This window comes from Scardinius erythrophthalmus (genome assembly GCF_964197995.2).
Source record: "Scardinius erythrophthalmus genome assembly, chromosome: 13".
Classification (NCBI taxonomy): Eukaryota; Metazoa; Chordata; class Actinopteri; order Cypriniformes; family Leuciscidae; genus Scardinius; species Scardinius erythrophthalmus.
Genome location: NC_138233.1, coordinates 22,310,634 through 22,338,446, shown reverse-complemented (window position 1 = coordinate 22,338,446; position 27,813 = coordinate 22,310,634). Strand labels below are relative to the sequence as shown.

General features: G+C 38.1%; 1 protein-coding gene across 2 annotated transcripts; it reads left to right on the top strand.

The window, feature by feature from the left end:
- Positions 1-183: 183 nt before the first annotated feature.
- Positions 184-26,141, top strand: stag2b (STAG2 cohesin complex component b). 2 transcript variants are annotated; one of them, XM_081383513.1, is made up of 34 exons: positions 184-429; positions 10,420-10,552; positions 10,655-10,733; positions 12,081-12,224; positions 12,417-12,513; positions 13,425-13,501; positions 13,630-13,834; positions 13,920-14,071; positions 15,738-15,811; positions 15,939-16,062; positions 16,263-16,361; positions 16,555-16,634; positions 17,626-17,733; positions 17,902-18,013; positions 18,323-18,440; positions 18,522-18,625; positions 18,732-18,824; positions 18,908-18,997; positions 19,102-19,305; positions 19,917-19,987; positions 20,247-20,334; positions 20,607-20,687; positions 20,780-20,872; positions 20,950-21,124; positions 21,500-21,639; positions 21,734-21,835; positions 21,919-22,067; positions 22,153-22,281; positions 22,385-22,590; positions 23,500-23,731; positions 23,873-23,986; positions 24,109-24,235; positions 25,599-25,676; positions 25,954-26,141. In XM_081383513.1, the coding sequence occupies exons 2-34, from the start codon at positions 10,509-10,511 to the stop codon at positions 25,975-25,977; spliced, it is 3,813 nt and encodes a 1,270-aa protein (XP_081239639.1). In that variant the 5' UTR covers positions 184-429; positions 10,420-10,508; the 3' UTR covers positions 25,978-26,141. The 2 variants fall into 2 exon arrangements, with proteins under 2 accessions (XP_081239639.1, XP_081239638.1); XM_081383512.1 differs by lacking the exon at positions 25,954-26,141 and having other exon boundaries at positions 25,599-25,848.
- The last annotated feature ends 1,672 nt before the right edge of the window (positions 26,142-27,813 follow it).

Below are 27,813 nucleotides of genomic sequence, written 5' to 3'. Positions count from 1 at the left end.
AAATATGTTTGTGTTCAACAGAATAAAGAAATTTATACAGGTTTAAAATAACATGAGGGTGAGTAAATGATGACAGAACTTTCGTTTTTGGATGAACTATGCCTTTAATTTCTGACACAAGCGTCTACTGTAGCCTACTGAGTGAGCATTTGCACCTAAGGGCCTCGACCACTAAAGGGCCTCGAGCTCACTGCAATCTCTCCACTGAGCACCAGGTGGCAGCTCTACACCAGCAGTTTCTCTCTGAGTGATCGGAACAACAAACCGAACGGAGCAAGCGGGGTAAGAGCGTGTCCAAAACCGCCTCTGACCGCCACTTTCAAACTACATCCATGAAATAGCCGCGAACGCGCACTTTAAAGCCACTGGAGTCCATCTAGCTCTTCAAGAAGTCCTTATAAACAACCCGGAATCGACCCTGAGGATCGGGTAAGTGGTAAAATGGCGGAGAGATTTATAGAAATTAGTGGCTTTAGGGTTATTTGGATGATGTGTTAGCCGCGCTAGCCTGATAAGCGAGGGACAGGATCCGAAACGAGCCGCCGTGCTTCCGTCGCCGTATTTAATTAATAAAAACCACCTCGCACGGCTCCTTGGGAATTTAAACAAGCGTACTTTGGCTTCACGAATGAATGTATTTTACGTATAGTGTGGCCTTTCATTGGTAAACAGTTAGCTAACGGGCTAACCTTACCCTGCACAGTCAGGAACACAAATTGAGAGGCAAGATGGAGGACGAGGACGCGATGTTTTCCCCCCTCTTTCCGATATGAAAAAAAGCTGATGTCGCAGCTAGTATGCTAATTTCATCACGTTGTCAATATTAAACACACTCGCTGTCCATTTTTACGCGTTTTATGTACGCATGTGGTAGATGCGCGTGCATAATGACTGGAAACGAGCGGAGCCAAAATGGAGAATCCCGAAAACAGCTGTGCTGGATCGACTTCAAGATGGAGATTTCCCCCCTTCTGATCGTGTTTTTAGTCGTTCCGTGAAATTATTGTTCGATTTCGCGACGGTAGTCTACATTTGCGCTTACAAGCTCGCCATTTAACGTTGAAAATAGTGGCGTTGTGCGTAAGACTCTGCGAGTAATGAAGTAATATCGTGGTAAGAAGTACGTTGAGGAGGAGTTTGCGAGCGTCCGCCTGATCTCAGCAGTCAGCACTCAACTTCACATACTAGCTCCATACATTAGTAGATCACATTATTTCTGACTTATGTAAGCCAGTGGGTCGTGACCCCAAACTGGTCTGTCTTCTGTTGTGATAGTGTGCTTGGTTATAAAATAAAATAAGCTAATAGCGCTTATGCACGACAGCAAAATAAATTTGCCGATCAACTTTCAAAAAGGGGAAAGACACTTCCCATATCTTTTGTTGTTGACGTCAGAGGCCGTGTGTCCAATCAAACTTTACGGTATTTTGGCGCAAATTCATCTGTCACTTGGTAAAATGGCTAATACTAATACACTTTATGCAACATGCGTTAAGATGAATAGGAAAACTGACAAAAACACATGCCATTGTTGTTTGCGTGCAAGATCTGTGCGGTTTTTGCTATATACATTCCTATGTTTGATTTTAAGGATGTTTTGTTAAATTGGCTTGGTGTCCTGTGTGAAAACCAGTTGTTTTAGATGAGCTATATGCTCGGTATATGCTGAAAAGGAAAGGCGGGGACATATCTAGACTCAATTTTTGTACTACATTGAGCCCAACTTTACAGTTAGCTAAGTATTTGAGATATTTACACAGCTGATTCGTCCACATATTGGGAGCGAACAGGAACCGGAAAGCATGGGATGAAATAATGGTGCAGTATTAGTTTTGGGCTAAGCTGTCACTGTCATGCGTGCCTGTATAAGCACATTATGGTTGTGGATGGAAATGTCGTTTGGCGCCACTTTTCCTTCGAATGTATTGTCGATGATGATGATGATGATGCTATCGCTTTTGAATTCCCGCCTTCTCGACGATCATTCTGTAAAGACGTTGAGCTTTATTGTGTCGATGGACCGTACGTGCATATGCGCTGCTTATTGTTACTTGCTGGCTATATTACATAACAGTTATCTCACGTTCTCGGCACACGCTTTGCCCTGTATTTGGTACAGAGAGGAACGTCTTATTGGCCACTTTTCTGTGATGTATTCGGTTATTGTGCTATTTAAAGCTTATTTAATTCACACATTGAAATTGTATTATGCACATATATGACCGAAATCAAAGTGTTGCGGCCATGTAATGATCATAGTATACTTGCTCTACTTTCAGAATAATAAATGAACATACATTAAACAAATAAAATGATCCGTTTAAAATAATGGGCAGTGTAGGAAAATGCGTCACTTTTACAGCGGTGACCGGGTTCCTTCCTCCTTGATCATGTTTACGTCCACAAAGTTACTGTCGACCTCTGATTGGATGTGGTGAAAAGGAGGGCGGACGTGTTATTTCCTTATATGGGCACAGAGGTAGGCTGAAGATGTTTCCTGTAAACGATGGAATCTGGATAGCCAATCAGCAAGCAGCGCGATATGACAGACTCGGCGAGCCACGCCCTCTTGTTGTCATTCTGATCCGCGGGCACATCTGAAGCGCACGGCTCAGGACAGCCTGTCACTTTCATGGCACTGTAATTCTTGACACTTTTGCTATTGTTTTGGCGTACTGGTATTTTTCCTCATGTCATTTTCCTTTTATTTCAACAATGTTGTCTGAAGAATTGAATGCCTTTAGTTAAGGCCAAACCTGCTGAATCTTTTATGAAAATACTTCTTGTTGTGACAATACAGATGCCATCTGCTCTTCACACAAGAGATGCAGTACTCAGTAATGTCTCTAACGTAATACTTTTCTATGATGATTTTCTATAACTTGTGGTATGAAATTAGTTCAGTGTAAGCTGTCATGTTTTTTTTCCTTTTTGTCCTCTGAGCAAGGAGAAATGAGAGGTGTAACTCATACTCCTAACTATTTTAGGATATCTGCTACCGGATATTAAATAAATCCTTTTTGACAACTTCATTGTAAATAGTCAACATTTGAAGTGCATCAAAACCTTTCATCAAAGTTATACATGAATTTTGAATAATACTCATTCTTGTCTTAGGACAACTTTAATTAAGTTTTTGATCCACTTCAAATGTTGACTGCTGTATTATTCACATTTTCTTAAAACAACCAAGAAAGGTTTTTATGTTCAGAATATTTAGATATTTAGAATAGTAATACATTTTCTTGTTGTAATACAAGAAAATTAATAGTATAGAGTGCAACAGTCGGGTTCCCAGAAGTAAACACTCAATTCAGTTATTCTATAGTAAAATAAATTTTTAATGATAACATAATCCTTTAAAGACAACAAAACTGTGTGATCTACGAGGTTGTTTATCGATGGTATTTGCTTCTGTTGAAGATGTCAGACTGCATTATTTCAACTTAGTTTTCCAAAAAAACCTCCAAACAAGTGATTTTACTGAACACAAGAACTACTTACTTGAGTAAACACCATAATAAAAGTACATAGAATAAACAATAAGATCCTGGTTGATGAGTGATGATCTTCCAGCGCTGTTTCAGCTGTGCGCTTCTATTCTATGGCGCATGGTAAATCAAGACCTGTCAGTCTGAGGGATAAAACCAATCCAAGCATGCTCCAGCTGTAAAACCTTGTCCGATTGGTCTCTACACACCGCCCATACCCGAGATCCAGTTTACATAGGTTGAACTTTCAAATAATGTTGGAAACAGCTGCATCATGATCACGATACCGTGATCGTATCCCAGAAGTCATATACCTTTAGCCAAGCAGTATGTCATGTCACTCCGTGATCTACGCATTGTTGTCTTATGTTGTATTTGGGCTCGTTCGAGACCGCCTGCTCAAAAAAAATATATGCAGTCAACTATTAGAGGTGCACCGATTGCAATTTTCTCGGCCGATAATTTTTGGCAATTTCTGATATATATTTTTTTTGTGTCTGACCTGCTGATACCGATTTGAACCTAATCCCAAACAAAAATCTACTTTTCTTCAATGTAAAATTTTATTTGAATAAAATGCAACATAAAAAACAACAGCACAAATAAATGCAATAGATTAAAGAGAGATATGAAATAAACACGGTGAATAAACACTTTAAGTGTTTCGGGTGGGTTTAACAGTAGGTTATTATTCCAGTAAGAAATACTACATAAATTAAAGTTAAATGTAAAATAACACTGGATAGTCTTCATTGTAAAAATTAAATACAGATTAATGCTTACAATTAAAGTTATTCAGTCGAGAGCAGAGAGTGATTTTTCTTTGTCTTTTGTGATTTTATTAACATAACAGACAGCAGCAGGAATGTTAGGCTGTTATCACTTTACGAGTTTATGCACGGATCCAATATACTGTTACACAACTTGCGTTATCTTTCTCAACTATTTACTTTCCGTAACTAACTGTGTTTAACTTAATACTCGCCAAGATGGGCATTTTGACTTAATTTTGTGTGTGTATGATTGTTTATGGCAGTAAGCCACTCATTTTGGTTTTTGCGAATCACAAGCTGTTTGAGAGGAGGCTTTATGTGCCCGCCACTTGTACAGATCAGTGGTGCTTTTGCGGTGAGCATGAAACCTGCGGGAATTAGTAAAATTATGCGCAATACAGGCACTATTGAACCAGCTGCATGAGACAAGTGAGTGAGAGGAGGTATGTGTGTTTCACTTCGCCGTTCGGAGAGAGAAGAGAGTGAGAACGCGCAGCTGACATTATTGTCTGTGCCGCTGGCAACAAAACGGACCGTGGCAAAAATGTGGAAAATCGTCTGATTCCGGTCCCTGGCCGGTCTGTCGGTGCATCACTATCTACTATGGTTTACTAATTTTATGCAAAGTTACAAACAAAAGCGGTGTGTAAAATCATCATGTATACTGTGTACATGTGTGTCGGTTGCGCTTTTTCATATAAATTCTTGGTATAGGCTAGATATGCTTGTTTTCTGTTGGTTGAGAACTTTCAATAATACATGATGACACAAGTCTATCTGTTATGTAGTAGGGGTGGGAATCACAGGGTACGATACAATACACAATACATGGCTCAAGACACCGATAATATCACGATACAGCAATTCTGCGATAATCAGTATATTGCTAGACAATCCTACAATGATACATCACGATATCTGTCTCAACTGAAAACAAAGTGCCTGTGAAAAGGTTGAGTGCAGGTTTTCTCTTTATTCAAGTGCAAACTGTTAGAAAACAGCACACATTTTTTTTTCTGTCTGTAAATTAAATGTAACATTTAAATTATATGGTATAAGCATAAAATGTTTAATTTATTCAAAAAGCTTAAACTTTTCTTTGTGTGTAAACTGAAACATTTACCTGCTAATCAACTTGAACATCTCGGTGTTTACCAGCTTCCTTAAAATAAACCTGAGAATAGTGTTGTCAAAGGTACCGACTTGGGTATTTTAAAATTGAAAAAAATGTGATGATACCACCATTTCCCCCTAGCATTTTTATCGCTGTTGAGCGGATTCTTAAACACTTCTGATTGGCCATTGTGCTCACGCGTTCAACATGTCTGTGATTGGCTACAATGATCAACGCTTCTGCTTCACAGAGCGCGTACACAGGTACACAGACACGAGAGCGTTTGAAAGCAGGTGTCTATCAGTGGATATATTGGGGATTCACGTGTGTATCCGTGTAAGCGCTCGGTGAAGAGTGGGGTTGGGTACCGTTTGGTGTTTTTTTTTTTTCGATACCGGTGCCAAATTGATACTTTTAAAATGGTGCCTGAACCGATACTTTAAAAAAAAAAGAGAGAGAACCTCAAAACGATGGTGAATGACATCAAAGAACGTTTTTTTTTTATTGAAAAAAAAAATCTTAAAGTTGAATATATTAAAATGTTAATGTAAATATATAAATATAAGTAGTCTAAATACAAAACAACAAATTTACATAACAAATTCACAATAAAACCTTAGCCACCTAACCCAAATACAATAATTTAACACTAAATAACACTACAGTACTAATAACAGCAAAGTAGTCTGTTTTCGGGATGCTACAAACCAGCAATTCTTTTCACGTTTTGCCTTCTCTGGCCAAATACGACACCTGTCCTGAGTCTCCTGACTTATTACATGTCCTGCATAAGGTGAGCGTTATTTTAGAACGCATCACCTTAAATGCCGTGACGCGAAACCCCTTTTGGAAGAAGAATGCTCTCATGTTTACAACTGTGACAATGAGCTCTTATCAGGATAAACTGAATGCTGGATTTCAAAACTGTGTGAGGTTCGCGGCTCTATTGTCGCAGTAAGCTTGCACAAAGTTCTTGAATGAATAATTTATTTGTCTGTATGGACATCAACTTTACATTTTCACACTAAACATGATGCGGAATAAATAACGGACTGTGATTGGTTGCGTTATGTCAGTCAGTCCTTGGCTGATATTTTTATTCTTAAATACATGTAAGTGAATGTGTTTTGTAATTCACGTGTGCATCCGTGTAAGTGCTCGGTGAAGAGTGTCAATGTGTCCCCATAAATGGTATAAAAGCCGAAGTGCGTCCAGACTTTGGACTTAAACGTGGTTGGAGCATCTATTAAATTACTTGCACTGCTGTCCGCAATCCCGTTTAAAACCTCTTTCTTTTAGGCTAGTTAACTTATGTTCACGTTTCCCTCATTCGTGTGTTGAGCACCACTCGAGGAGCCATGAAGTAGCGACGCTGGGAGCAGGGAAATCTATTTTAGAGATCCTTATTTTATTAAATAAAATATAGATATTTGGCACCAGCGTATCAATTCTCGAATTGCACGGAAGAAGGACAACGATATATTGCCCTATCGATATTTTGTCCCACCCCTATTATTATGTACTATGATTTAAAGATCACATTTTCATGTAAAGCAGTTATTTTTACACACTATGAAAAGAGAGCACTTCTAATAGTTCAGCAATTTAAAAAGCATTAAGTGATCATATTCAGTGTAAATCCAAGCTTCTAAGTTTTAAAACAACACCTAATTTGTGTTAGTTAAGCAAGTAACATTATAACTTCGGATTTAAGAGGTTAAGGTTAACGATTAATCAATTAATTGATTGTTAATTTAAATAGCAATCAAATATTGGAGTTTGTGTAAATTGACATCCCTATTCCAGAATCAATGCTGCTGAAAAATTGTGTGGGAACTGTTGTGCTCTATTTAACAGAATTCATATATTTCCTTTAGTTGGAGGTAAAACTTAATGTAACTATAAGCTGACCCCAACGCATCATACCCCAAAGCAAATGCTTCATTTAATAATTTATGCCTTACATTTTTTTTTTTAATTTTTTTTTTTGCATGAATAATATTTTCATATGCTCCTTTCAAGGGCAGGCAGTTGGATATTTCAATATATATATAATATATATATATATATATATATATATATATATATATATATATATATATATATATATATATATATATATATATATATATATATATATATATATATATATATCTCTCTTATATCACTTCTATATATATATATATAATATTTCACATGACCAAAATTATAGATTAAGGGGGTAGCAGTGCTTCAAGAGATTCATCATTTGTCTGTGATTGATAATGACTGTTCATTTCATGCTCTCTTAAAGGTTCAATTTAAAGTTGGAATGTGTAGGACGTCTCCTATCCCATCTTAAGAAGCAAATATATTTAAGATGTATGTAGGTTCAGTTTCCCTCGAAGTTAAAAAGTACAGTGGCTTTGAAACCTCTCAAGCAAAGGTGTGAGTTTACTTTAGGGTGTGACTTCGTTTGTTTGAGCTGTGGCGGATGAACAGGAGTGTGTGGCAAACCTGAGCTCATTCTCATTCTAATGATTTTTGTTCATTGAAATGATCTCATGACCATTTCTCTGATACCCTCTGCCTTTGACTAGCAATAGCAAATCTTATTCTTGGCTGTGATGTAAACCAAAGGCTGTTGGCTATTTACAAGTGTGCCATTCAGTATGTCTCGGCCCAACGTCCCGTTTCAATAGGAAACAGCCATTTCATGAGGTCTTTTAAGGATAATTATGGTAGTCTTTCTTGCTTCTGGCTTATTACAGTGTGTTGTGTACAAGAACAGGTGGTTTTGACTAGCATGTTTCACTACAGAGCTGTGATGCCCTTATGGGCCGATATTGTCACATTGCTCTGATATCTCTCTCTCTCCTTTGCTGCTGTATCACATAAGATGTTTATTGTCATTTTATGTGATAACTAACTAACTGGTTTTAGCAGTGTCGTTACAAAACAGTGTGTGACTCTATTCTGTGTAACATTAAAAAATGTCGTTAACCAAACAATTTGAGTCCATTGACTTCTGTTCTATGGACAAAAAACACTTTTTGAAGAATATCCTCTTATTTTCCACAGAATAAAGAAAGTCATACAGGTTTGTTGAAAGGACATAAAGAGAATTTTCATTTTTCACTGTAACATCATTGTCAGAAAAAGTTGTGCGTCATGTGCTGGTCTGAATCCCTTATGTGGGAAACATGGTCTATAGCTTTGTCTTAGTGAAAGTGTTTAAAGCTTTTAAAAATTATGAAAGTTATGAAGATTTTAAACTGAAGTTGTGATGTTGAAAAAATAATGAAAAGGAAAATATGCTGCTTTATGCATTTTTCTAATTATTATTAGTACTATGTTATATTTCTTTTTAAAGAGGCGCACAGCGGCCCGTCCTGCAGCTTTCACTCAGTCGTGTTCTTCACACTGACTGAGAGAGGCTGTCTGAGTGATCAGCTCAGAGTCAGGAGTCACATGTGGTGCTGTATTGCCCCCGTGTGGCTACATTATAACTGCATTTATTCTGCCTAGCTGTAGTGACAGACTGAAGATGTAGACATTGTAAAAGGACCAAACAGTAATTGTTATGAGTGTTTTTGGAGCCTTTTTAATTTTAGTAGACAATTTTCATCTGCTCCCTTCCACGTTTAAATGGTGCTTAAAACATTTGAACATTTTGTGTTCTTTTAGGCAAAACTTGTTTGCCCGTATCGGTAATCTTTTACTATTGAGGTTAAACATGTGGCTTGCTGTCTGCAGTGGAGGGGCTTGAGGAAGTGGCTTCAACTCCAGCTCTGAAGAGTTGAAAAATGTTCAAATTTAGGTAAAACGCAGCTCTCGATGCTTCACTTTTTACCCAGCCGTCCAATCACAGTGGAGGAGGGGCGTGACAAACACCTCACCAAACCAACCAATCATCACATCCTAATTGAACAACAGTGGAGAAGTTAATCTTGTTGGTATAATTGCATTTTTATATTCAGTAATTGCTGATAAACCAAACTTTCTGCAAAAGCAGATACTGGCGACACAGATATTCCATATCATAAGAACCAAAACATTTCAGCTGGTAAGAACCGCTGCGCTTCTGAAGCGCCCCCAGCTGGGTGTTTTCAGAAGAGCGCCTGGCAATTTCAGCTGGCTAAAACGCTTTGGTGGAAACACTTTAATTGAATACATTTTGTTTGGCATATGGCCAATTAGTCTCTTTTGCGTTTATGCAATATACTGGAGCCAAACCAGAGAAGGAACTCCAGAAAATTCCACAGTGGAGACATAATTTATGTAGTTGTAATGGGCAGGGTTTATGCGAATTGTGAATGAGCGTGCACATGCATCCTGTTTACAAATTATTGGAATTAATTAACATATGCACTTTTAACTATCAAATCTAAGATTTGTGAATCCAGATGAGAGTTTTTGAGAAGATCTGTTTTCCACATGTGGCCCGATAATTACAATTCAGTAACAGCTATACACAAGTGTGTCAAAGGTTTTTAATTTTGTGATTGGTTTCCACTTCTTTTTTGATGAAACCTTGCAGACAGGAGTTTGTGCCAACACTGTACAGTACACAGTGACATTCAGTTCATATTTAAATGTGGCTCCTGTGGCTTGAGAACATGAAAAAACAGAGACGCGATGCAGTTGGCCACTGACGCATATATAAATATAAACCAACAATTAAAAATGAATTCAAAAATAGAGTTGATTTATAATATTGAGCAAGGATTAATAGATTACAGATGTAGGTGTGCTTGTTTAGTCTAAACACATAAGACCTTACTAATGTTTTTCTCAAATTTTACTAGAAAAGATTGTAGAATTTTTATCATAAGGTAATGTAAACAACTTTGCATAATATTTCCTATTGTTTTGTTTTTCCCTTTTTTTTTGGTATTTGAATGGTATTTATGCAACTTTTGTATTTTTGTAACTCTATTTTTGCCATGAAGATAGCCTCAGATGCTGACATGGCATTAAATACTTTTTATTATTATTATTATACTACTACTACTACTACTACTACTACTAATGCTTTTCTCCCAATTTGTCTATGTTTTAGGTTTATGAGACAGAAGTTCCCACTGTTGCCCTGTGTGTATAAAGACAAAGCCCTTGACAAGTTGAAGTGGACCAGAAGATGTTAAAGAAATGATAGCCGCACCGGAATTACACACCGAGTTTCATTTTGCTCAGTGAGTACACAAACACACAAGTAACGAATACACATGTGTATGCATGCGCTGACATATTCTCCCTCCCTATGTTATGCTACATTGATCTGTTTGTGTGAACAGGGACACTGACACCCGATTCTCATCAGACACTGATTTCGATGATCCTGATGGGAGAAATGTCATCATTGGGAAAGGCAAGGTATATGTGGACCCTGACATTTTTTGATTATCAAGAATCTTTACAAGATTTTACAAGGTTCCTTTACCCCTTTCCCACTGAAATGGTTCTGGAGCTAATACTTAGCCAAACTTAAGATTCTGACTTCAAAACTAAATGATGACTTAACCACATTTCTGTGTAACCTGCCAATAAACAAATAGTACCCTATGATTTTCACAATGCAGAAAACACGGATGGAATCGTGGGATCCAGTCATAAAAAACAGAATTTACTGTATAATTTGTAAAATTTTTGATGAATAAATAAAAAACAGGTCAGTACACTTAAATCAAATTGCGATATAGACTAATGTCTGTGAATAATAAACTGCAAAAAGACTATTTAAATACGACTCTGCTCTGAGACTCAATTCACGAGCATTTTACGGTTGTTTCATTTGAGAAAAACTATCCTTTTTTTATATTTATGATAACCTAAAAGTTAGGTTTAACTTGACAGATATGTTATTGTTGTACAGTAGAATTTAGATGCGTCTCAATGTAATAATAATACTTACACTAATAATGATAAATGATCAAAACTTCAATTTTCCCATGTTTTAAATTTAACAGTTTAAAGCTCCGTTGTGCAGCATTTTGTTTGACAAAGTTTGCATAATTTCATATTATTAAAAGATCAATTAAATTAATGTTTTATGTTTTCATTTGATTACCAGAAAATATACAAAACAGAATTTGTGTGGGGAAAAAATCATAAATATATATTTTTTTATTAGTAAAACTGATGTTTTTATTATTTAAATCAATTAGACATGCTTTTTGATAATTAAAATTTAATTAAACCATTAAAATGGAATCCAGGAAACTTAAAACAGGAAACACAGAATTTGGTAAAATAAAATAAAACGGAATGTTCGAAAAAAAAAAGCATATTTCGTAGGGTCCTAAACTTGAAATTGTTGTTAAATTGTATACCTTTCATGATTTCAATTAATTAGACATGCTTTTTATCACTAAAAATTATTTAACCATTAGATTGGAGTCCAAAAAAAATGTAAACGGAAAAAAACGGAATCCAGAAGAATTAAAACGGAATTTGGAAAAAAAATCAAATGGATTTCAAATGGCCCAAAACAAATGCCTTTATACAGAACTTTGTTTTTTTTTTTTTGTTTTTTTTTACTTAACTTAAAGTTATTTATTTAAGTCAAATTATTTAAATGTATAAAATTCACTGCAAACAAATCGCACATGATATTTGCAATTTAGGAACTGTATTTGCTGTGGACGTCATCCAGTCCTCTAGCTGCTATGAAGAGTTTGATCCAGTTCTTTACAGTTGACCTGTAATGTCACTCTGCTTCAGGCGAAGAAAGGAAAGAAGGGCCCCGGAGAGAAGGGGAAAGGAGGGGGGAAAGGAGCTGGACGCATGAACGGTCACCACCAGGAAAACGGCATGGAAAATGTCATGCTTTTTGAAGTGGTCAGGCTGGGGAAGAGTGCCATGCAGGTCAGTGAGCATATTACCGGATTTTACACTGCCCTCTGTCACGCTCTGGCATTCACATCTTAAATTCCCTCATGTGGGTTTGTGGCTTCTGGAGGGATTTGAGTGTTGGCAGGAGAATATGCAGACAGATGTACCACTGTGTAATCGAGCAGATTTTGACCTTTGCGAGATTTCTGCTCTCCTGTTTTGCAGTCGGTTGTTGATGACTGGATTGAGTCCTATAAACATGACAGAGACGTCGCGCTTCTAGACTTGATCAATTTCTTCATCCAGTGCTCTGGCTGCAAAGGTTTGAATGTCATTTCTCATGTGATCTGGTTTGAGCTCGGAGATGGTAAATGTTGTGTGACAGCAGAATCAGGATAGTTAAAGGGAAATGAAGATTCAGTCATCATTTACTCGCCATCATTTTGTTCTGAACGGCATTACTTTTTTCATGGAACAGAATGTTCATGCTAATCTCTTCCATATAATGAAAGTGAATGGACACAGGGGCTATTAAGCTCCAAAAAGGGCATAAACCATCATAAAAGTAGTTGATAGTACTATATTCCAAGCTGTATGAAACCGCATGATAAAGACTTGTATGAGGGAAAGACCAAAATGTAAGCCTTGGTCATTAAAAACATGTCCTTGAAAATTTTGTTTGACAGTTATGGGCAGTTCATGTAAAGGCCAATATCTATAACATTAAATACAACTATGAAGTTTTAATAATTGTTCTAATTCTAATAAAAAAGGTTAGTCCACACCACATCTATAACCATAACAAAGAGGAACGATATCAGAAAGATCTTTTAACGAACAATAAAAAGATTGACATCCTATCAGAATCATTTCAAGCAGCAGACAACAAAACTGCAGCATTCACTTGGAATGGAGATGAGTATAGTTAGACAGCCTAATCCTGGTTTAATCTAAGCCCTTTCTGTGAAACCAGGTTTTGGTGTGTGAACAGCCTTGGGTTTCACTATGTGGAAAAAGAAGCTTGGACATTCTGCTAAATATAAGAAATGAATAGTGAACTTTTCTTTTAGCAGTACTTTTTTTTTTTTTGCAGTTTTCCTCGTAAAAAAAATAAATAAAATAAAACTTGGTACAACTTTAAGTCCTAACCTCAGCCAAGTATAAATTTAAGCTCAAATAAATTTTGTTTCATAATGTTATTACCTTTACAAAAAATACTAAACTGTTTTGCAGGTGTTGTCACTGGTGAGATGTTCCGCAACATGCAGAACTCTGAGATCATTAGGAAGATGACAGAAGAGTTTGATGAGGTAAACTTCAGTCTCCAACCCTGAACATGATGACTCTTCTCAAAAACTTGTTTCCTCACCCACTACATACTGCGTTTTATGAATTATTTTGTGCCCACACTTACCATCGAGAGTTGATGTTATTGCAGGACAGCGGCGATTACCCGCTCACAATGGCCGGGCCGCAGTGGAAGAAGTTCAAGTCTAGTTTCTGCGAGTTTATCGGCGTGTTGGTGCGGCAGTGTCAGTACAGCATCATCTATGACGAATACATGATGGACACGGTCATCTCGCTGCTCACTGGCCTCTCAGACTCTCAAGTCCGCGCTTTCAGACACACCAGCACACTGGCAGGTCAGTATCTCTGCTTCTCAATCTGAACCTTTTGTTATGATTGGTCCAAATTAGTATCAAGATGCTATGTTTTTTCCCCCCATAGCTATGAAGCTGATGACAGCCCTCGTGAATGTAGCACTGAACCTCAGCATCAACATGGACAACACTCAGCGGCAATACGAAGCAGAGAGGAACAAGATGATTGGCAAGAGGGCCAATGACAGACTAGAGCTTCTGCTTCAGAAACGCAAGGAGGTGAGTGTCCTCCGGAGCCGGTACAGGGATGCTGCACGCATCCAAATGAATTCAGCATGTTGTCATTGTCTTAGAGCGACCATAAAAGCTGAAAGTGAAAGGGGCAGAGCGAGTAAATGAAGCCTTCTGAGGCACAGTAGAACAGGAGATTTGTTTCACCCTTCCCTGTGGAGACTCACTTCCCTTTGCGTGAGGCTGCCAGGTCACTGCAGTGTTTGCTGCTTTCCTTCCCAACACCTACGCCTCTGTTGGCCAACAGCCTTAAAGACACACGACCAACCAAACACTCAGCACATTTCATCCCTACTCTTTCCCTCTACTTTAAAGCTGAGTAAACATGGATAAAGTAATTAAAAAAGGATCCTAATCTAATGAGAACAATGTGTTATTGTGGGCTGTCAGGTTAACTGCAGCTCTGTCAGCACCCGTGGGGTTAGAACTCTCCTGACTGGCCATGAGTATTAAAGCTGTGTTTAACCGGTGCTGTAAATTAACTGGATTATGTAATAACAGCCCCTGCTGTTATGCCATCTGCGTTTGTGAGTGTGAGGTTTTATTGATGTCTTGATAGTATTGTGTTAAACCACGTGGACACACACAAAACGTGAGTTTTAGTTTTAGAGCAATATTCTGGTTTAAACTGTTGACAGCATCTCTCGATTTATATACGGTATGTATAGAAAAACACTTACAGTTGAAGTCATTGGAGAGCAACCATACATCAGTCACCCCATAGATTGTAGTTGCAGATGGTTTGTTTTTACGAACTAAGATTAGAATCAAAATTTATTTCTGTAGTAACAGATAACAGTTAACAAATAGACCTTTTTGACTCTTAGGCCACAAGAATATTCAAAGATCACCTCCCCAAGGAGGATAGTAGTTTTTTTTCTAGTACATCAGCTGTAATGGTAGTACCCCCCCACCCCCAACTTTTTTTAATTTACGGAAACTAGGAGTGTCCATTAATCATAATTAATACTAAGATAAATATAAATATTAGTTAATTAATTTCATTTTAATTATAATTAATTAAGTTTCAGAATTCCAGAAGTTTTAACAGCTGAATTTAATTTTTCTTTTTAACCAATAACTGAATTCTACTGTGTTTACTTTTTTTTTTCTCCTCTTTAAAAAAAACAAAACATTTTCTGCCCAATAATATCTTTCAGAACTTCAGAGCATATTTTTATAAAAATACCCATGCCGTTTTAAATTGGGCTACTTCATATATCCAGGTTTTCCTAGGCCTTGGGTTCTTAAAAAATGTGAATTAAAATATGAAATTCACATTTAGTTGTTTTGTCTTATTTGTAAATAATTTAATTCTATCTTGAGGCCCTGTTGAAGGAAGCAGCCTGTTTCTTAAAAGAACATCAGAGATGGATATCAGATTACAATCACATACGGCCATATATAATAAAATCACATATTGGGGAGCCCATAACCCTGAAAAGAGAGAGAGATGTCAGTGTTATTCCAAATTGCAGAGACTGATAAAAAGAAAATGCAAGAGAGAGTCAAGAGAACAGACTGTGATGTTAAAGAAGCTCAAATATAAGATACTATTTATTTCACACACATACACACAAACCTTTGACTAGTAATGCAGGTTACTGCCTGCAGCAACGATTGAATGATGAACTTTTTTTTTTTTTCTTTACAGTTACAAGAAAATCAAGATGAAATTGAAAACATGATGAATGCCATTTTCAAGGGAGTCTTTGTTCACCGATATCGGTATGCACACTCATAAGCGTTGATTTTCTTCTGGCACAAACTCTCATCATCAATTACCACTCAGTAATTCTCTGATATGTTGCTGTGGGTGTCTGTGGGCTTAAGTGCTTCTGTTATCCCTCCTCAGTGATGCAATAGCAGAGATCCGGGCAATCTGCATCGAGGAGATCGGCGTGTGGATGAAAATGTACAGTGATGCATTTCTTAACGACAGCTATCTTAAGTATGTGGGCTGGACCATGCACGACAAGGTGGGAATTCAATCATTTTTCTCTCCCTTTTCATTTAATCCCTAAATATAGTGTCAGATGGAGTTAGTCACGACACATTCCTAGAGTTGGAACTAAATTGTGTATCTCTCTCTCTCTCTCTCTCTCTCTCTCTCTCTCTCTCTCTCTCTCTCTCTCTCTCTCTCTCTCTCTCTCTCTCTCTCTCTCTCTCTCTCTCTCAGCAAGGTGAGGTACGTCTGAAGTGTCTCACAGCTCTACAGGGGCTGTACTATAACCGCGAGCTCAATGCCAAACTGGAGCTCTTCACCAGCCGCTTCAAGGTGAGAGAACCATCTGGGGAAGCTTCATCCAAAATAGAGCAAACACAGAAAGGAAAATACTCCTCTCTGAAATTGAGAATTTAAACAAATGATTTTTATGTATCTTTTCAATATTTGAAAATAAAATGATGTGCTTTTTCACTATTGAGTGTTTGAAGTCAGTATGACGGGGTTATCTGTTTGTCTTCATCAGGACCGCATCGTATCTATGACACTGGACAAGGAGTATGATGTTGCAGTGCAAGCTATAAAACTGCTCACGCTGGTGTTACAGTACGTGTAAAACCCTGAATACACTTTCTACTGTCCACCTTATTTTTCAACGCGGAAGTAAGGTGTTTTTTTTGTGAATGTGCGAGACTTCTGTTGCATGAGCCGCTTTAAGTAAATAACGAGAATAATATATCAGAGTGTAGTGAACTGTAAAACTGTTTGCGCTACAAACCAGCGTGTTAATAATTAAGACACTACATTAAAATAATATGGTAAGAAATACCTGTTTGCAATATCAAGCAGCATAACAAGCTGTTTTGTACAGTTTAAAATAACTGGAAGCGAATGACACTGGAAGCCAGACACATTAAACTTACAACTGACCACGGCCACTCTTACATGAAAAATAAGGTGGATAGCTGAGTTTCTTTTGATATAAGTTGGTGATTTGAATTAGGGTTTGTGGTTTAGTGTTACAAAATATTGTCAAACATTTTAAACATTACATTTAACATGTAAATTTAACATTTACATAAGTCTTTTATTTTTTGTAATGTTACAAAAGATTTCTACTTTGAACGTTCTATTCATCAATGAATCCTGAAAAAAAAAAAAAGCATCACAAAAATTAAGCAGCACAACTGTTTTCCACATTGATGATTAAAAAGGAGATGTTTCTTGAGTAATGATGCTGAAAATTCAGCTTTGCCATCACTGGAATAAATTATATTTTATAATATTGAAAATAATAAACATTTTTTCAAATTGTAATAATAATTCACAGTATTACCTTTTTACTGTGTTTTTGATCAATGCATCCTTGGTGAGCATATGAGACTTACGAAAATCTTACGTACCGACCCCAGACCTTTGAATGGTAGTGTGGTATAATTAACAAACGATTGACACTTATGACCTAGTGCTCTTAATGAAGTGTTCAGTCAAATTATTCACTGAATGAGTGGTTATTGAACCAACATTTGACTGATTTCCTGAAACACTGCTGGCAGGACTAGCTGTGCTCATATGCTGTTGTTGTTTGGTATTGCAGTAGCAGTGATGAGGTTCTGACTGCAGAAGACTGTGAGAGTGTGTACCACCTTGTGTATTCAGCCCACCGCCCCGTCGCTGTGGCAGCAGGAGAGTTCCTCTTTAAAAAGTGAGTTTTATTCATGGTTCTTCAGATCTCATGAAGTTGTACATGCAGTAAACCTAGTCTTTGACCTGCTGAAAGTCATACGACAAAACTATATCTAGAGGATGAACGAATGGACGTGGTGGTTAGACAATATTAGATTGAGGTGAACATTTTCATCTTGGTTTGCAGACTGTTCAGTCATCGAGACCCTGAGGATGACAGCATGCCCAAGAGACGAGGCAGACAGAGCATGAATGCCAACCTCATCAAAACCGCTGTCTTTTTCTTCCTGGAGAGTGAGGTGAGGTAACATCAACAACATCATTGTAAATGATGTGACATTAGTTCTGTTAAAGGGTGCTATTTCTGTGCGACTTATGTCACTTAACAGAATTGCAAAAATTATGTCTTTTTAAACAAGTTTCTCAAACTCTATACATCATGTTGAGTTTTTCAGTTTCCTTCTATTCTAGACAGTTTAAGTGAAATACAATTCATTAATGAAGCATGATAGTCTTTCTTATGAGTCTAATATGGCAGCACTATATAATTATATTCTAATTGCACACACAAACTGAGATTTTATAGCATGTTATGTTCTGATCCTTAGCTTCACGAGCATGCAGCCTACCTAGTGGACAGTATGTGGGACTGTGCAGCAGAGATCCTGAAGGACTGGGAGTGCATGATCAGCCTGCTGCTGGATGAGCCACTGCCTGGAGAGGAAGGTCTGACTCGGTGACACACCAGCAGAACTTTTACTCGCTCCAAAGGGAGTCAGAGATTAATTAGCTTTGTGTGTTTTCCAGCTCTGTCGGACAGACAGGAGACAGCTCTGATAGAGATCATGCTGTGCACCATCCGTCAGGCTGCAGAGTGCCATCCTCCTGTGGGCAGGGGCACGGGCAAGAGGGTAAGACCTGATGCCACACGCATCGACCAGCCCTTGAAGACCGATCCCTGCTTTCACACGTTACCTGTTACATGCTGTTCTCAATTCTCACTTGGTCTGGTTTCAGGTTCTGACAGCGAAGGAGAAGAAGACTCAGCTTGATGACCGGACGAGAATGACGGAGCTCTTCGCTATAGCACTGCCAGCTTTACTTGCAAAGGTTAAAGTCCATTAAAAGTCAAAGGCAACACGAAATGGTATTTAAAGAGGCTCAACTGATATATAGATATTTCTTTCTCACAGTACTCCGTAGATGCAGAGAAAGTGACAAATCTGCTGCAACTGGCCCAGTTTTTTGATCTGGAAATCTACACCACAGGGCGTTTGGAAAAGGTCTGAACCGCATGTCGTTTAAACAGAATAAATGCACACTGATTGTTGACAATAGACTGATTGTGTAGAATGTGAATGAAAGCTGTGTTTTTTTCCCCTCACAGCACCTGGATTCATTGTTAAGACAAATCAGAGAGATTGTGGAGAAGCACACGGACACAGATGTGCTTGAGGCTTGCTCCAAAACCTACCACTCCCTGTGCAACGAGGAGTTCACCATCTTTAACCGGGTGGATATCGCCCGTAGCCAGCTCTTGGATGAGCAAGTGGACAAGTTTAACAAGCTTCTGGAGGACTTCCTGCAGGAGGTGAGGACAGCGGGTGGCTCAGGGTGGAGATTCAGGAGCACTTTGATGTTCTATGTTTGCATAGGAACAAAAGTTTGGAAGGAGTATTTGTGTTCTGCTTCTACTGCAACACTGTGTTGCCTGTTTTTCTGGAGGTCTCTCTGGGGATGGTCTGGCCTCACTTTCCAACATGACAATTTAATTAGTGAGGTGCACTAGTTTATTTAGATTTTTTCACTAATTGTTGATATTTTTAGCAGTCGTGCTCTAAAGTGGTGTAGTATGTGTTGCATCTCAAAATGTCTGAGTAATAGTTAGTAAAATCTATGTAATTGTTAGATTTTACTCACCAGTGATTGAATTACAGGCTTTTAGCACAGATGCATTTTCACTAAAATATCCACATCCAGCTGGAATTTTTTTTGTTTTTTTTGGGTGCTCACTCAGCCCTAAGAAATGTAGCTCATCAGAGTTTGGTGCATGTGACATTAAATAGCCTTCAGGGCTTCCTTAAGACAGAGCAATGAACTAGTCTGTTATGGAAACGTGCATTTTACACATCCCTACAACCTCTGAATGCAGAAGCTCAGAAAGTTACTGTCTGTCTCATGAGCAGCTTGTTTCCTTCACAGGGTGAAGACCCAGATGAAGATGATGCTTACCAAGTTCTGTCCACACTGAAGAGGATCACAGCTTTCCATAAGTAAGGCTTTCCTGCATCATCATATAGTGTTTCTCTTTATCAGATTATCACTTATGGCAGAGATTTTCAAACCTGTCCTGGAGCACCCCCACCTAATTCATAAGCAAGACTGCAAGACCTGAAGTGTCAGGTAAGGGAGACATACAAAATGTGCAGTTTTGGGGGTGCTGCAGGACAGGTTTGAAAACCCCTGCTTAATGGGCAAATGCTGTCATTTATTTACTTTTCTAAACCCCTTTCATCTCTATGTATGTTATAGTGCTCATGATCTCTCAAAATGGGACCTCTTTACCAGCAACTACAAGTTACTGAACACTGGTATTGAAAATGGTGACATGCCTGAGCAGGTATTCATTTTAAGGCTGCATATAGGGTGAATGAAGAACTATTGTAGTAGTGCCTGACTGGGCTTGACTTAAAGGGATAGTTCATCCAAAAATGAAACTTTTTGTTCCAAACCTGTTTTAGTTTCTTTCTTCTGTTGATACAATTATTATTATTTATTTTTTTTATATATAAATAAACAGGCTTCCATAGAAATACCACCTTGAAATCAGTTGAAACTTTGCTTTTGCCTCATGATTGTCGGTTAACGTTAATGTCTCTCTGGACTTCTCAGATTGTCATTCACGCACTGCAGTGCACACATTACGTCATTCTTTGGAGCTTAGCCAAGGTCTCTGAGGGCACTTCTAAAAAGGTAGCTCCTATTCATATGATGTGTATGCATTCATTCTTCCCGCTTGTGTACTGTGGTTTGTTGGAAGTCAACAATGCATTTGGTCTCTGCAGGAGGACATGTTGACTCTGAGGAAGCAGATGAGGGCGTTTTGTCTAATGTGCCAGCGTTACCTAACCAGCGTCAACACTGCCGTCAAAGAGCAGGTCTGTATGAAAGGTCACAAGAAGCATTATCCCTCATGCCACAACCAGGCTGTACCTGACAGTATGTTCTCCCTCAGACCTTCACCATCCTCTGTGACCTGCTGCTGATCTTCAGCCATCAGATCATCTCTGGGGGGAGGGAAGCTCTCGAGCCCCTAGTATACACGTCTGAGATGTCCCTGCAGTCAGATCTTCTCAATTTCATCCTGGACCATGTCTTCATTGACCAGGATGAAGACAGCAACAGCACAGGTCTATCACTGCTAATAGCGTAATGACTTTCAGTTAGAGCTAACAGGCTTTGCTGAATGGATTTAGCGCCCCTGGCTGTTTAATGTTAAATGCTTAACACTAAGACAACACAAGGAAATTGGCTTTAGAAGCGTTCAATTGATTTAAAGATTAGAGACTCTTGCAACACTTAATCCTGCTGTGCACTGAGCTTTAGCTGAAGTACAATGACTAGTTTAAAATGAGTTGTTTGGACAAATCAACTTGCATTCCTTTTTTGTTGTTAGGAGTCAGGTTTTAAAGTGACCACTAGAGGGCAGCGGTTTTCCCTGTAGTATAAGCTGCTCAGTCCCATTCATGAGCATTATTTAAAAGTCTGTCTTTATTTTTGATCAGATGGGCAGCAGGATGATGAAGCTGGAAAAATCGAAGCTTTGCACAAGAGGCGGAACCTGCTGGCCGCATACTGCAAACTCATTATCTACAATGTAGTTGAGATAAACACTGGTGCCGATATTTTTAAGCAATACATGAGGGTGAGTTTTTTTGTTTGTTAAATATGCATTTTCAGTTCATTAATTCCCTTTAATGGTCACTAAAACACTCTTTTTTTTTCTGTTTCCTGTTCAGTATTACAATGACTATGGTGACATCATCAAGGAAACCATGAGCAAGACGAGACAGATTGACAAAATCCAATGTGCAAAGACGCTCATTCTGAGCTTACAGCAGGTCAGTGGCAATGTTTTGTATCTTCCATCAAACTGGGTTTTGTTTGCCGGTTGTTCACGTCTTTTTCCTTCTGTTTTGTGCAGCTCTTCAATGAGATGCTGTCAGAACTGGGACCCAGCTTCGACCGTTCATCCTCATCTTTCTGTGGCATTAAAGAGCTCGCTCGGCGCTTCTCTCTGACTTTTGGTCTAGATCAGCTCAAGACTAGAGAGGCTATCGCCATGTTACACAAGTAAGATTCCATTCAGTTCCTCTTGGGTGAGAGAAACCTTTTGTGTGGAGTTACATCACATGTTTATGTTGCTCTCTGTCTAAAGGGACGGTATTGAGTTTGCCTTCAAAGAGTCCAATCCTCAGGGTGAGGGACATCCTCCCCTTAACCTAGCTTTTCTGGACATTCTCAGCGAGTTCTCATCCAAACTCATGCGTCAGGACAAGCGGACTGTGTAAGCAACCATTTATTGACCTCAGCATATGCGCAGGTGCATGACTGGACTTTGTGGAGCATTCATTAGCTAATGTTCGCGCTCTCTCTCTTTTCCCCAAAAGGCACATGTATTTGGAGCGCTTCATGACATTTCAGATGGCCCTGCAGAGAGAAGACTGCTGGCTGCCCCTCATCTCTTACAGAAACTCACTGCAGGCGGGGGGTGATGATGACACTATGTCTGTGGTCAGTGGCATCAGTAGCCGAGGCTCCTCCGTCAGGAGTAAAAAAGCTAAGCCTGCCACCGGCAAGAGGAAATTACCGGAAGGTAAAACAGTTTGAATTCAAGAAATCAGACAAATAATGCATTTAATGTGATTTAATAATCGTATACAGGACTTATCCAATCATTGAGTCCAATTTAACCCACCCCTGCAAGCTCATGTTCATCTTCCTCCATTTTTGAGTGCACATCTCAACATCCAATCAACAGAAATAATGGTGCGTTCAAATCATGTCGAAAAGATCATATTTGCGAGTTGAACACACATGAACGCCACCACAAAGTTGTAAATACGAGTGGGAAATTGGGATTTTATTTAAGCCCCGATGTTTACGAGTTGGGGGCGTGTCGGTGAGAAACGTGGCGCAAGTTTTATGTAGTTAATTAAGGGAAGGTACACCGCCATCTTGCTCTTATGAAATGAACTTGAGCGCACCTGACGTCGTAAACACGACTTCCCAACTCAGAAATACGAACTTCCCAGGAGGACTTGAACGCACCATTAGTCCTTTGTCTACATTTTTTCTTTTTATATAATCCATTACACACTGATATATGTAACAATACGGAAGAAAAGACCTGTTGCTACTTCAGTTTCATCACAACTTTAATGATTGTCCTGCTGCGAAGACGTCAGATGACGCAAACTCTGAATCAACATGCACCAATGCTACATTTTATTTCATTTGTTAACAAACAAGTATTCATTACTTCAATGAGCTCATTGTTACTGCCTTAAATGATTACATTGTTTAAATTAATACATTTTTAGCTAACTGTGATTTTGTATATGTACATTTCTGAAATGCATAACTGAGACAGTTACCTCTGATAACAGATCACTCTAGATTGTAATGTGGACTCATGCCATTTCTGTAAAGCTGCTTTGAAACGATGTGTATTGTGAAAAGCGCTATACAAATAAATGTGAATTGAATTGCTGTCTGTGTGCAGAGGAGAGCAGCAGCAGCAGCAGTGAGGTGTGGATGAACCGTGAGCAGAGCATGCAGATGCCCGTCATGATGCCGTCACCCCACCTCACCTCCACCGTCATGAGAGAACCCAAACGCCTGCGTCCTGAGGAGAGCTACATGGGGGTGTACTCCATGACCCCCGATCAGCAACAGCAGCACACACACCCTCAGACTCCTCAGCCACAGCACCACCAATCACCCATGGACTACAAGTAAGAGCATCATGGCATGGCATCATGTGTCTGTCATGACACTCTCAGTACAGCTATTTTCAGTCATGAAACGTGTTTGCTGCTTAGCGTCTAGTTTGGGATTGAAGGGATATAGTGAGGTGTGCTGATACTGTTTTACAGCACACAAGTCACCTGGATGCTAGCACAGAGACAGCAGCAAGAGGAGGTGGCCAGACAGCAGCAGGAGAGAGCTATGAACTACGCCAAATTAAGGAGCAACCTTCAGCATGCCATGTAAGATAAATCACTCTCAAAATGTAACTTTACACTGCTTTCTTTAAAACACAAGTCCAGCGGTCAAATGCCATTTAAATGCACACAAAAACATTGTATTGTTGGTTTGCAAATGCTTGCAGTCGTCGAGGAACTGGCCTGATGGAGGATGATGAGGAACCCATTGTGGAAGATGTGATGATGTCATCAGAAGGCCGGATTGAGGATCTCAATGAAGGCATGGACTTTGACACCATGGATATTGATCTGGTAATAAGCTTAAGCTAAATTCCAATTGTATTTATGATTTTGGTCTCTAGGACTAGGTTTTTTGTCTAAATGATTACATAGTAATTGTGATCGATAAAGATTTTGAATGTTTCTGAAAGAAGTATCTTGCCCAGTCACAGCAGTAATATTGTGAAATAGTATTACTATTTAAAATAACTGTTTTATATTGTATGATGTAATTTATTCCTGTGATGGCAAAGCTGAATTTTCAGCAGCCATTACTCCACTCTTCAGTGTCACATACATGATCCTTCAGAAATCACAGGGTTTCTGTTGTTCTTAAAGTCTTTAAAAGTCTTAATTCACCCTTCTGCAAATTAAGGCCTTAGAAGGGTCTTTAATCAGAGCAGAAAGTCTTAAATTCATATAGCATGTGCTGCATAAGAATATAATAATGAATATCTTCCTCAGTATTTTGTATTTTGTTTTCCCATACAATTATCTGAACATCCTAAAATCAAAATACATTTACTTGCATACATGTTTACAAAATGTCAAGTTTTGTTTATGGACTTAAGTTTATGCTTCAAACAAGAACAAATATGTGTCAATGAGGTATTAAAACTAGTTTTTCCTTTGAATTAAGTCGATTTTTTTACTAAGCCCACTGGCAGATATTTGTAATCATAGATAAACATAAAAAATGTTTATGTCATTTTGTTTCTCCAGTAAATGCATCTTGATTTAAGAATCTTTAGACTATTGCACTGGAAAACAAGATAAAAAAAACTGAGGAAGAACATCGCTTTTTTGCAGTGTGATCAGAAGGAAAAGTAAAAGTTATTTGCATATTATTGTAGTTGGGAGAAGAGATATTGAAGTAATTGAAATGTAAGGGGGATCTTGTTGGATCCCCCCTTGTTTTGCTAATACAACTCATTGTGTTTCTCCCTAGACATTTACTTTTAGAAAACACATTGGCATATTGTGTTCCATTCAGTTTATTCCTTAAATTTTCTTTACTTGGTCTTAAAAAGGTTTTGAAAAAAGAAACCTTGAATCATTCTAATATGCTAATTTGGAGCTCAAGAATCAATTCTGTTGTGAAAACAGTTGTGCTGCTTAATGTTTTTTTAGTCTCAATTCTTTAACGAAGTTTCAAAAGAACAGCATTTATTTGAAATCATTTGCAACATTATAAATGTCTTTGATGTCACTTGTGGTTAATTTAATACATCTTGGCTGAAAAAAAGTATAAATTTCTTTCAAAACAAAATTGTTACTGAGCCCAAACTTTTGAACTTGTTTATGTGTATGTGATAGATTTAATACACATAAATAACTATTACAGTCTTCTTTTTGCACATCTTATCCTTATTGTCTGCTCTTTCGTATCTCGCAGCCCCCATCGAAGAATCGACGAGAGCGATCGGAACTGAAGCCCGACTTTTTCGACCCCGCCTCCATCATGGATGAGTCTGTAAGAAGCACTCATTTCCTGGGTTATGATGCTTTTCAGCGGTAATGGGGGACTCGTTCACTCCGACACTAAGGACGTGAAAGAGAGATCACCACTAGATGGCACTAGCAGGAGTGATTTCAGATAGTTTGAATTGCCCTTGTGCAAAAAGACAGAGAGGGGGAGAGCATCTCGCTATTATAAATACTAATCAGACCCATCTGGACTGGTGATTTGAATGAAACGTTTGTTTGGTAACTCTAAACACTGAACTGAATTTGAACATTTTCTCTTGTAGGTCCTGGGAGTGCCCATGTTTTAAGATTATAATTGGAGGAGTGTGAAGAGAAGAGACATTTTGTGTGAATTCACATTGATTCTCTAAAGAGAATTAAATTCAATGGAGTGATTGGCATCCAAATCAGCTTGTACCATTGACACTTACTAAAACACAGAAAGGATAAAGGAGCAATTCAAAGTCTCTGCAATCATTGTGTGGGCTTTCCCTGATCGTGCAAACCGTGACCGTAGATACTGAACGCCATGGAATCTCGGACTGTCCTTAGCCATACATGAGTATATGAGATATAAATATATATATAAATATATATATATAGAAATATTTCACAGTTGAACGTCATCATGTTTAAAGAAACATATGTGAGATCTCTTAGAGTTGTGGTATTTCTTGAAGCCAGGGGTGAATGCATCTTTTTTAACTTAAAGACAACTTTGTTATGTATAGCCCTTTTGTAATAGTGAGTAATCTGGTGTAAAGTAGTAATTTATAAGCAGGTTTTTGCTCATCATAGTGAGTATTGATATATTTTATTCTTCTTATCTAATATGTGAAATGGAGGGAAAACCTCCAGGTCTTTATATCTAGAATTTAGTTTCCTTTTATTCCACCTTCAAAAATCATGACATAACACAAACCCTAAATCAAAACGCTCTGAGCTGATTTATTACTGCCTTTGGTGCATGTGTGAAGTTTGGGGCAATTTCAGTGACATGATGATCAGTGATTGGTGTATGTATGTTAAATACCTCAACCATTCAGTGGCCCTGTTGCTCTCTTTGCCCCAACCAAACTGTTTTTATGTGCCAACTGCTCTAGTAAATCAGGCACTTAGAATCACAGTCAGTCTGTGAAGATGCACAGAAAGGACTTTAATTCTTCCGCAGAGTCACAAGGCTTATCCAAAGATCAGATCTGCTCGCATGTCCCTCTAAAATCAAGCAAAGAAGAGGAAATCTCTCCAGTAGTGCCATTGTGTTGTCTCTAATAAAACAGAACCTAGTGTAGTATGTCTGGTGGAGATATTCTTCTCCCTGATTAGAGCTATGTAGACATCTACATTTAAATAAAGTTATATATAAATATAAATTGGTGCTGATTTTATAATTGTGCTTTTTTTATTTTTAAAACTCCAACTTAGAGTTCAAATGTTTTGAAATGTATAAGAACATGTCTAAACATGGAAGTGTGTAGCCATGCAGCAAGTAAAGGTTTGAGATTTTATTTGATTTTTTTCCTCCTTTTTGAGTGTTTGTGTGTATTTTTTTTTTTTTTTTTTTTTTTTTAGTCTTAAAGAGGTTTTTTAGGTTTCACCTTTTTTCCTAATTGTAAATTTAGTTTGGTTGCAATTCATGGACAGAACTATTTTATTCAGCTCTGATTTTGTTTTTCCCCAAATGAAATATTCAAAGTGTAACAATAACGTCCTATGAGATCCTAAATGTTACAGCATTGCGTTCGGCAGCTCTACACAGCTTAACTAATACATTAATACATGAACTTATATTGCAGACATGTGCATTTTGTCTGGGGTATACTTTTTAATCATTCCATGCCTTGGCCTTAAAATGTCCTTGTTTTAAAAAGGAAAAGTGGTTGGGTGGTTGTCAAACAGAAATCTTCCATGTTGAAACTTTTATGTGAGGTACATTGGATTCCTTTCGTATCAGAAAAGGAAAAGTACATTTCTGAAATGGCATGAGTGTAATTATTTAAAAGGTGTGCAGACAGATTTTGAATTTATGAAAGTAAATGCCCTTCGGCTTAAACTGTCTTCTGTTCCTCACCACTACATTCATTGAACTGCTGAATAGATTGTGTAAATATACATGCATTTAAACGTAAAGCTTAATTTTCTAG